The sequence below is a fragment of the Trichechus manatus genome, unplaced genomic scaffold (assembly GCF_000243295.1).
Source record: "Trichechus manatus latirostris isolate Lorelei unplaced genomic scaffold, TriManLat1.0 scaffold00213, whole genome shotgun sequence".
Classification (NCBI taxonomy): Eukaryota; Metazoa; Chordata; class Mammalia; order Sirenia; family Trichechidae; genus Trichechus; species Trichechus manatus.
In genome coordinates this window covers 1,221,285-1,231,836 of record NW_004444149.1, presented here as the reverse complement: position 1 = coordinate 1,231,836, position 10,552 = coordinate 1,221,285, and the positions used below count along the sequence as shown (strand labels likewise).

General features: G+C 55.1%; 2 protein-coding genes across 7 annotated transcripts in view; one reads left to right on the top strand and one right to left on the bottom strand.

Annotated features, from left to right (window-relative positions):
• The first annotated feature begins 1,238 nt into the window (after nt 1-1,238).
• Nucleotides 1,239-2,390, top strand: RXFP4 (relaxin family peptide/INSL5 receptor 4). The gene has a single exon (XM_004388620.1). The coding sequence runs from the start codon at nt 1,239-1,241 to the stop codon at nt 2,388-2,390; it is 1,152 nt and encodes a 383-aa protein (XP_004388677.1).
• A 3,455-nt stretch (nt 2,391-5,845) lies between these two features.
• The window catches only part of ARHGEF2 (Rho/Rac guanine nucleotide exchange factor 2), a 23,958-nt gene continuing 19,251 nt past the window's right edge, over nt 5,846-10,552 (bottom strand). For 3 of the 6 annotated variants that reach the window (XM_023742542.1, XM_023742544.1, XM_023742545.1), the window contains exons 15-22: nt 10,265-10,465; nt 9,810-9,929; nt 9,613-9,680; nt 9,428-9,463; nt 9,169-9,219; nt 8,294-8,737; nt 7,757-7,940; nt 5,846-6,985 (exon numbers count right to left, since the gene is read on the bottom strand). In XM_023742542.1, the coding sequence (XP_023598310.1) occupies nt 6,912-6,985; nt 7,757-7,940; nt 8,294-8,737; nt 9,169-9,219; nt 9,428-9,463; nt 9,613-9,680; nt 9,810-9,929; nt 10,265-10,465 (1,178 nt within the window). In that variant the 3' untranslated portion in view covers nt 5,846-6,911. The remainder of the gene's footprint in view (nt 6,986-7,756; nt 7,941-8,293; nt 8,738-9,168; nt 9,220-9,427; nt 9,464-9,612; nt 9,681-9,809; nt 9,930-10,264; nt 10,466-10,552) is intronic. The other 3 variants (XR_002825899.1, XM_023742543.1, XM_023742546.1) reach the window with 3 other exon arrangements.

The window sequence follows — 10,552 nt, the reverse complement described above, 5'->3', positions numbered from 1 at the left end:
CCCCGCCCCCCCAACCCAGCTTCTTCTGCAATGGGTATGGATGTGGATGTGGAAGGGAGGATCCAATAAGGCACATTTTCCAGTTGGAACTGAGCTCATGGGGAGACAGGATGAGGCGTGGTGAGGGTGTATCTCAGAATCCAGAGCTCTGAAACGAGGCTGGGTTGTAAGGGAGAGTAGGGGTACCACTGATCTCTGGCTCCCAGACTAGAGCAGGAAGGGGTGAAAGGCAGTAGGAGCGATCAAGGTTAGCAGGACCACTTGATCCTCAAGAGCAGGAGCAGAACTGAGGCCATGGCCCAGGTCCACTCAGGTCTTCCCAGACCCAGCGTTCCCAGTGGAGAGGGAACAGGAAGCTGTGATTTCCTTTCCCCTTTCCCTCCCTGCCCTTAGCCTCAAGGTCACTTGCTGCCGAGATTAATTCCAACCTGTGTTGTAGTTGGCACTGTTTCCTGGGCATGGTAAGAGCTGCTCAGCACCCGCTCCCTTCCCCCACAAAACACAAGCGTCTCCTTGAAATAATCATTCATGCAAATAGTGACGTATAAAGTGCTTTTTTCACATGCATTATCTCATTTCATTACACCAATCCTGTGAGGCAGAGACTTTTATCTGAAAATTTTAAGCAAGGAAACTGAAGCTCAGAGGAGTTAAGCAACTAGCCCAAAGTCACGCAGCTAATCTGGAACTCCAGAACCTTTTCTCTCCTCTCAGAGGGACACTCATTCGGATTCTCTATGTGCCCTCCCAGACCTCTTCCCTTAGGCCCCAAGGGAACACTTTCTGCAGAGAGAGGATCTCTGCCTACTGTTAGGAATAGAGGGGGCTCTAGCCTTCTTCCTGCCGTAGAAACTTGGGGTTGCCCTCCATTGTTGGATAACTCTCCCTTCTCCCCTCCCTCTCTGCCACATACAGCCCTTCTTTCACTCACTCACACACACACACACACACACACACACACCACACACACACATATTTATCCCAGAATGCAGGACTTCCCTCGCCCTGCCCCACCCACCACCAATCACGACCAACAGGCAAGGGGCAGGTTGTCTCATCCACACCCCACCCTCTGAGGTGTGGGCGTGGGCTGGGCCCCTTGGCGGGTAGAAGCCCCAAGAGAGGCACTCACATCTAGAGCCTCCTGCTGAGAGCCTGTGGTGGCCCCTGCCAGTCTCCAGGGCTGGCAGGTCCCCCCGGCCCCTCTGCCTGGCACCACCGACCTTTGATGCCCTGCGATGCCCACACCCAACGCCTCTGTTCCCCTGCCCACGCCCTTCTGGGCCAACACCTCTGGAGGCAGCGTGCTGAGTGCTGATGATGCCGCAGTGCCTGTTGATTCCCTAGCCCTGAGGGTCGTGGTTGCCCTGGCCTACGGAGTTGTGGCAGCCATTGGCTTGCTGGGAAATTTGGCTGTACTGTGGGTGCTGGGTGACTGTACTCAGGGGGTGTCTCGCCCACCTTCCGACACCTTCGTCTTCAACTTGGCTGTGGCAGACCTGGGGCTGGCATTCACTCTTCCTTTCTGGGCAGCTGAGTCGGCACTGGACTTCCACTGGCCCTTCGGAGGTGCCCTCTGCAAGGTGGTCTTGACGGTCACTGTCCTCAACGTCTACGCCAGCGTATTCCTCATCACGGCACTGAGCGTGGCCCGCTACTGGGTGGTGGCCATGGCGACGGGTCCAGGCACCCATCTCTCGCTCACCTGTGCTCGTGTGGCCACCCTGGCAGCGTGGGTGGTGGCTGCCCTGGCGACGATGCCCACGGCTGTCTTTGGGGCCGAAGGTGAAGTGTGGGGCGTGCGCCTGTGTCTGCTCCGCTTCCCCAGCAGGTACTGGCTGGGGGCCTACCACCTGCAGAGGGTGGTGCTGGCCTTCCTGGTGCCTTTGGGTATCATCACCACCAGCTACCTCCTGCTGTTGGCCTTCCTGCGGCAGCGGCAGCGGCAGCAACAGAGGCAACAGAGGGACAGCAGGGTTGTGGCCCGTTCTGTCCGCATCTTGGTGGCCTCCTTCTTCCTCTGCTGGTTCCCCAACCATGTGGTCACTCTCTGGGGTGTCCTGGTGAAGTTTGACCTGCTGCCTGGGGACAGCACTTTCTACACCCTCCATACCTACGTCTTCCCTGTCACCACCTGCCTGGCACACATCAACAGCTGCCTCAACCCCGTGCTGTACTGTCTCCTAAGGCAGAAGCCCCGGCGGGCCCTGGTGGACATCTTCAGGAATCTGCGAGCGAAGCCATGGCCCCAGGGCCAGGGCTGGGTGGAGCAGGTGGCTCTAAAGGAGGTAGGCAGGCGGTGGGCAGTGGGCAGTCCCCAGGAGAGTGAGTCTTTTACCATACTCACCAACCTGGACAAGGGGATACTTGAGGGCAGGGGTCCAAGCTGAACACCCTCCTCTCACTGAGGCCTGTCAGGTGCAGGATCCAGGCAGCCTAGGGAGAGAGAGGCTGGCCCCTTTGCCAGGCTGTGGTGCCTGCAGGGAAAGGCTGATGATCTTTGATCCCCAATCTCTGGATGCGGTGGAAGGGGGAGGCCAAGGCCCAAGTCAGGGCTGGGCCAGACAAAGCTTGTCTCCACTTGGAAGTGGGGGAGAAGAGGACCTGAGAATAAATGTCTGGCTTGTCCACAGATTTTGTCTTGACTTTTTATCCCCCTTCCCCTTCCAGTTCAGTGTGAGATAAAAGGATTCCTGGCCCCATTTCTTCCTCCTGTAAGAACTGCCAGGAAATTTTCCCAAGGGTTCTAGGCTAATGAATCAGAAGTCAGGGCCCATCTCCCTCTTTTCTCCCCACCCCCACTTTCACCTCAAAATGGAGTGTGCCCTTGTCCTTCTCTAGTGCCAAGGCCAAAATGCTCCCCATCTCTGGCCATCCCGACCTCTTAACATCTCAGTGGTGTCCACAGAAACTTGGTGTCTGCAGAGGCCTCAGCTGCAAAAAAGCTGTAGTTCCCCTGCAGGGAGAGAGCAGGTGGGGGGTTTGACTGGATTCCTGACACCTGGCTGGCCCTGAGTGTTGGCTGGGAGCACTGTGTGTCTCCCCTTAAATCAGCATTTGAGGGAGAGGTGAAGGTAAAGATAAGTCAAGGATATGAGTGGGATATAGACTTGCGGAAAGGGGTTGGGAGAAAGGCTGAAGGTAGCACCAGTAAAGTGGAAATCACAGACGTTGGTAGTCTTCTTCCTCCCTACACCAAGTGCACAGCTGAGAGGAGTAGAAACTCAGGTGGCAGAACATCTGGATTCAAATCCAGCTGAGGGACCTTGGGCAAGTTACTTTATCCCTCTGTGCCTCAGTTTTCTTGTCTGTCAAATGGACTGTTGTGCAGATTAAACTGCCTGAAATATAGTGTTATGTTTTATTCTTACTAAAAACCAAAACTTATTGCCATAGAGTCGACTCAGACTCACAGCGACCCCATGTATTAAAACTGTTCCGTAGGATTTCCTTGGATACAATCTTTATGGAAGCAGATTGCCAGGTTTTTCTTCTGTGGCACCTCAGGGTGGGTTCTAACCGTGAACCTTTAGAAGTTGAGCACAAATCATTTGTGCCACCCAGGGACCTTATTTTTACACCCCTTGTAGAGAAGGAAAAGGAGGAAATAAAGGGGACAGCTGCGAGCTAGAGGCAGGGGATCTACGTAGATCTCTTCTGGAATGGTTTTTACCTGCTCGGGAGTGAGACAAAAGTCTTACATAAAGAACTGAGTGATTGGCCTCTCAAACTCCACTTGGAGGTATACTCTCCAGAGGAGGGGGCTCCCCTTTGGTTTCTATATCTGTAGAGACCCAGCAATGATAAAGGTTAGACATGCGAAGGGTCTTCTGGGGGACAGCCCCTGGAAAGGGGAGGGGAGCTGGCAGAAGGGTCGGAGCGCCCCCTTCTATTGCTCCCGTGGACTAAGCTCTCTGGTGTGTCTGTAACCCAGGACTCTGGCCACTCAAGATCCCAGGGCAGCAGATGGATTCTGCTGAACATCAGAGGCTTGGAACAGCTACTCAATTCAAAACATATTAAGCAAAGTTAAAGAGATTTAATTAGCCTCTGGATGTTTAATTTCCTCTTTTTGATGATGTTTAAACTGGTTCCAAAACTCCAGGTCTGTTCCCAGCAAATTACAGGAAGATGGAAAATTCTAAGTACCTTCTTCCCACCCCCACCCCCCTGCAGCTCTTCTGCCGGCCTGGCTAGGATACGGATATTGGCTCCTCTGGGGGCATCTCTGCTTTATGGGACCCAGAGGTAAATATTGACGAGTTTAAAGTCAGAGATGAATGAATGCTCGAAGACCTACCCTTAAGGGGGTTGGTACAGAAAGGGTGTGAGCACTGGAAGGCTGGTCACGGCGGGCTAGGACACAGGCCATTCGCGCCGGTGCGTCTCTATACGGAAAGGCCATGTTGTAGGGAGAAGGCTGCGCCCTGGCTCCTTGGGGCACAAAGCCAGCGCTCTGAAAACTGCAGCAGGAGGGAATAAGGGACAGAATGACGGAAGACGTGAGGGAGAGCCTTGTCTCAGGAACAGCCACATCAGACAAATGCTTTGACATTCTGTTTTGGGGCCAAGGATGAGGCAGTTTTGGTAAAAAGGTGGCAGGCGAGACGGTGCTGCTGGGGCTAAAGCCGTGTTGCCCTCTAGTGAGCTACAGGCTTCTGCACGCTGGGGTCTGGGTCTTCTAGTTTCCCTGACGGGCACCCCTCACTGGATCCATGTGAGAATGTCAGGGCAGCCTGGACTCCTTTTCCTGGCGGTTGGTGTTGCTATGAAACCCTCCGCCTTTCACTCAGACCGCTCTTCCTCCCTCCCCTCCACCTTCCACTCTGGGTCCCAGCTGCTGAGCCCTGCATCAGTGTGCATGGGGAACTTGGAGCCCTGGTATCTTTAGGGAGAGTGGGTGACAAGAGGAAGTGGAGGGCTGAAACTAGAAGGCCCGGCCCTTCCCGGATGGCTTATCCAGGCTGCCCTGTCTATCAAACGAGAACAATTCCCACCCCACAGGATACCTGTAGGGGATGAACAAGTACCATGTAAAGGGCAGATGCTGGTGGGTGAGTTACAGGAGTGGAGGGTTCTGGCTGCCCCCCCCCCCCCCGATAAGCCAACGCCCCATGCAATAATTCCTCTTTCTAGCTGACGTCTTGCTAAGGGCCTGCATGCCATTCTTACCATCTAAGCCCACGGGCTCCGAGGGGCCTATGTGCATATGCGTGCCAGCGCTTATCCTCTTCCCTCCCCTCCCCCACAGCTCCAGCGCAGGGCATCGATCCAGAGCAGGAAATAAACCTAACCCCAAATAAGAACTGAAAACCACCTCATCTCTCACTACCTCTGAGAGAGACAAAACAAATGAGCAGCTCCTCTGAGGGGATGGGTCTGAGAGGTCACCCCAGGGCTCTGACGCCCCGGAGAACAAGGGAGGGTGGGGGCTGAGCCTGGAAATGAACACTGGGGAGAAGTCCCCAGCAACTGGGCCAAAACGGACGGAAGGGGCAACAGCTGCTGTGGGTTTGAGCACAGCAGGCAAATGAGATGGAAACAGGGTTTCTAATACCGGAACTGCCATTTTAGGCATTGGGACCCGACCGCCCTTTATTTTTATCCTTGTATTTGTGACTGTGCCGTATCTCAAGCCAAGAGGTTTGCCCCCGCTTCCTTCGCTGATGCCCCTCTCTGCCGTGAGGCAGACCCTGCCCTTTCAGGCGGGAGAGAAGAGCCCCTGTCGGAAGAAGCAAGAACCGAGGTCCCTGCCTGGCTTTCCCCCCTCATCTCCCCTCAGCGCACACACATCAAGAGACGGCACCTCATGGAGTTCCAGGTCTTTAATTTTCTCTGCTTGATCTTTTTTTTTTTTTTTTTTTTTTCCTTTTTCTTCTTTCTTTTTGTACAATCAAATTGGCAGAAAAATGGCTGGGGCTGGTGAGCACTGGGGGTCTGTTGAAAAATCCCCCAAATTCACACTGAGGTTTCAGGTCATGGTTGCTGAGGTGACCGGTGAGGTTAGGGATCGTAGAGATTTCCCAACCCCCTCAGAGCGTCTTTTTCCAAATGACTGGGGAAGAGGTCGAACAGGCCCCCCATTACTGTAAATTAGAGTAGAAGACACTGTCCCCCTACTCCTCAAATTCTTCAGATGTGGACACAGAAGGCCGTGATCTCTAATTGCCTACAATCTTCTCTTAAAAATATAAAACACGTGCAGTTGGCTTTGGTACAAAAAAGAAAACAAAACAAAACAAAACATTCTGGTCCCTGTGGGGTTTTTTCCTTATCCCCCCAACAAACCATTATATAAGGCTGCCCCAACCTCTAGTCCATCAACTCTAGGAAGCCAGGTTATCCCCTTGGGGTTTCCATGGAAGATGGAGAGGAGAACAGCAGTGAGAGGCTGATGGGAGAGGGGGAGGCACCTGGCCCGGCCCACAGCCCTTCCTAAAGAGGCAGTTAAGAGTCCTGTGGCTGCAGCCTCCCCTCAGAGACAGGTGTTGTCAGGGGAGGGATGTCAGGGCTAGAACCCAGCAGCTGCACGGTTAAGCCCAAATATACCCCAGTAGTGTTAAAGGACAAGGCCTCCTGATCCCTATGGCTTGGTTCCCATGTCCCTGGTCCTTTAAATCTCCCCTCTCCCCCCATAACTAATAATAAATAAATAAATTTTCCTAAAGTAGGGGAAGAAGGCATGAAAAACTGGCATCTGTGGTGTTGCTTCTGGATGCCACCAGGGGGCATTGTGGCCAAACTCCCCCAGCTTCCTAAATGGCCCCAGGTATCCAAGGATCCCAAGAGCTGGCAAGGATAATCAGCAGTTCTTTCAAATGCTCCCTCACCGTTGGCAGATTGGCGTTCCCAAGGTTTGCCCCCTTCAGTAATGTTCTTCACAGGGGCCCAGGACAGGAGGAGGGGCCCCCTTAACTCTCTGAAGCTATAGACTCCCCATCGCGGCTCTCCGTCTCCTCTGGGATGTCCTGCATTCGGGTGAAGTCTGAAGGGGGACAGAGCAAAGCCAGTGAGTGAGCAGAGGCTCCCATGAGGAACTGCCACCCTATGCCAATGTCCCCCATCTGCGGGCTGGGGAGCCTCAGAGCTGCAGAGGGATGGCAAAGGGTCTGTGACTACAGGAAAAACCTGTCACAATGCAAGCAATGTACCCACACCTAGGTACTTTGTACACTTCATAAGTACACAAAGATACAATCTGATTAAACCAAAACCAAACTCGCTGCCATGGTGTCGATTCCAACTCAGAGCGACCCTAGAGGACAGAGTTGAACTGCCCCATAGGGTTACCAAGGAGCAGCTGGTGGATTCGAACTGCCGATCTTTTAGTTAGCATCTGAGCTCTTTACCACGGCGCCACCGGGGCTCCATAATCTGATTAGTAAAATACACACTATTTTAAGATTATTAGAGAAAGTCATAGTAACTTTTGGTTATTCTGTATTTCCTAAATCAACTAAGAACTTGGAGCTCCGTCTTTGAAATTTTTTTGACTTGGAAAATGGATTTCTGCTCGAAAAGGTTGGGAATCACCAACTTACTGGAGAAGGGGAGGCCCCTGCACTTTGCTTCTAGAGTTCCACCACCAATCAATCATCAGACAAAACAGGAAGTCCTCGCCGTGCCCCTCTCTAGAGTTACTGCAGACCTCAGTGGGCAACAAGGGCCTATCCTAAATGTCCCATGCTCCAGGATGCAGAGGGCCTGTCCCCAGGTTACACGCCACCTCTATTCCATCTCGCCACCAAGGCCTCACCTCGTGGACTGTGGGGTGGCGACAGGCGGCTGCTACCTTCCTCCTCGCTGCCAGTGTCTGGGTCACTGCTGTCTTGCAGCCGCTCCTCAGGACTGCCCAGCTCCGGCCTCTCTCGGTCCTCAAAGGGCCGATGGATGGAGCGAATAGTCACAGGCAGATCGAGGCGGTCGTGGCCTCGGCTGAGCTGCGGACAGGGGGCAGGAGAAGCAGCAGGCCAGGGAATGAGCAGGGTGAAGACTGCTCAGCTGGACGCAGTGGGCCGTCCTGGCCCCCAAGACTGCTTCTTCCATGGGGCTCACCGAACACCCTCACTTTGGATCCACCACCAACTGATCTGGTTCAGAGCTACCACCCAATTTTCCTTCAGCACTCGCCCCTGGCCCCATCTAAATTTCTCTTCAGGTCTCCAACTAATATCCTTCAACTCTGTTGCCGCATTTCATGTGGGCTCAGATCCCCAATGGTCCGATTTACTCTTGTTCTCTCATGGACTTTTACGTCCACCCCAGGTTAGTTCACTATTCCAGGTTTCCTTACCTGTGGGGGCGTGAAGCTCAAGTACAGGGCATCGCCAGCAGGGAGGCTCCGCCGCCGAGGATCCAGAGCCCTGCGGGCCCAGGGGGCCTCAGCCGGGAGCGGTTCGGTCTGGCCCAGGGCGGCCAGCTGCCTGCGGGCCTCTTCAGCCTCCCGCTCCAGCAGAGCCCGGGCCTGCTCGCTCTCCCGGAGCTGGGTCTCCAGGCTGCAGGCCTCGGTGGCCCGCTCCTCGCCCAGCCGCCGGCAGCGCCGCAGCTCCTCCTGCAGCAGCACATGCTGCCGCTGCAGTAATGCCAGTTCCGTGGCCTGCTTTTCAGGAGCCACAGGGGCAGACCCGGCCCTGCCAGCCTCCCCGTCCCGAGAGTTGGCTCTGGAGAGCTTCTCCCGCCGCTCCGGGCCCTCAGGGAACCGGGCTTCCATCAAAGTGTCCTGCTGAGCCACAGCCGCCTGGGGGTGCAATGGGGACAAATGGGTGTATTAGACCCCCCTTCTTTCCTTGTAAGGAGCCCTAGTGGGGCAGTGGTTAAGCACTCAGCTGCTAACCAAAAGGTCGGTGGTTCGAACCCACCAGCTGCTGCTTGGGAGAAAGATATGGCAGTCTGCTTCCACACAGATTACAGCCTTGGAGACCCTATGGGGCAGTTCTACCCTGTCCTATGGGGTCGCTGTGAGTCATAAGCAACTCAACAGCAATGGGTTTGGTTTTTTTTGGTTCTCCTCACCTTTACCTCCAGGCCAAGGCCCGTCAGCTGGGGCTGGGGGAATGCTCAGAAAGGCCTATGAGGATGGCTCTGCCCCTCCGAAATGGGCATCTCTGGCCGGGCCCCTCCTCCTTCCCCATCTAGCCCTTGGCCCATGGCAGCCTCCCCATCACTGACCTGTAGGCCATGCAGAAGTCCATAGAGACTGACCAATCGCTGTAACACCTCCTGAGGACAGAGGAGAAGATGGGAAGAGGGCCCAAGCTTCAAGACGACAGAACTGCCCAGAAGTTGAACAGGTGTGGGTGTGGGGACAACAGGACTCCAGATACTTTGAGGTGTAGACTTGTCCCCACACCACTCCAAAGTGGGCCCCACTTCTTAGGCTGAGCATACCCTCCCTCCGACCTCCTATATCATCAGATTCCCATCTCACCTCCTGGGGAGATTTCAGCTGATTTCCATTTCGATCCTGCAGAAACAGGCAAGGACAGGGTGTCAGCAAGCACACAAGGGCCCGATACCTGCCCTCGCAGCTCTGTGCTGAGGGTCTGTAGGCCAGTGGTCTCTGTCCCACTTTCCGGCCCTCTAGCCAAGTCCTGGAACCTTCTGAGGACCCACCTTCTGGCTAGAATCTGAGTCCGCTCTGCAGAGCTCAATGGAGCCATTGAAGGTTCTGGCCTCACCATCTGTGGAGCAGGAGAAAAGGACAGGCCGAGCTCACTTCTCCAGGGCCTGCCACCACTCAGTCCCTGGTACCAGTCCATTCTCTTCACCCCTCCCACCCGCTCCCTTGGTCCCCTGCCCTGGGCACTCACTGGCAGTGACCCCAGGGCTCGTGTTACCACTGCTGTCTGGTTCCCCGGACAGGGCTGGTTCCCGGGGTGTCGAGAGCAGCTCTACTCCGGGCCCCACCAGCAGATCTTTCAGGCCCTCCACTGATGGGAAAAAGGAAGAGGTGGGGAGTGGGAAGGGATGCCCTTCCCCCAACACACACAGATATTCAAGCATCCAGGGGACCGCCCCCGCCCATGGCGTGGGGTCTCACCCACACAACCACGAGATACAGGTAGGTCATTAAAGGTACGTAAGGGACATCAGGAGCGCATCAAACAGTAGCAAAACCCATGCCTCTTCCCTTGCCATCCCCAGCACCTGGCTGAGTATCTGGCACAGAGCAGGTACTTGAGGGTGTTTATGGACTATGGGGTCCACATGTCCGCACTCTAGGACGGTCAGGGGATGGCCTGGACTCTCCCGGGAGCTCCCTCACCCTCACGGATGGCATCCTGCAGCAGTCGCTCTCCACGAGGGGACTCAAGTGACTCGGAGCGGAAGAGGACCCTGGGCAGGGTGGGCAGGGGCACCCCACTGCTGCCCTCCTCTTCGGCCTGGATATGGGTCATCTGGGTAAACAGCTGGACCTTCTCCTGCAGCAGCTCCACCAGGGCCCGGTCCTTCTGCTGCAGCTCCACTGGGAATAAGGAATGGATGAGCACATGGGAGCCCAGGGTGGGGCAGAGCGGCGGCATGTAACTTAGGGTTTTTTTTTTTTTTTTTT

Coding starts and splice junctions, on each gene's coding strand:
- RXFP4 (XM_004388620.1), top strand. CDS start 1,239: ATGCCCACACCCAACGCCTCTGTTCCCCTGCCCACGCCCTTCTGGGCC.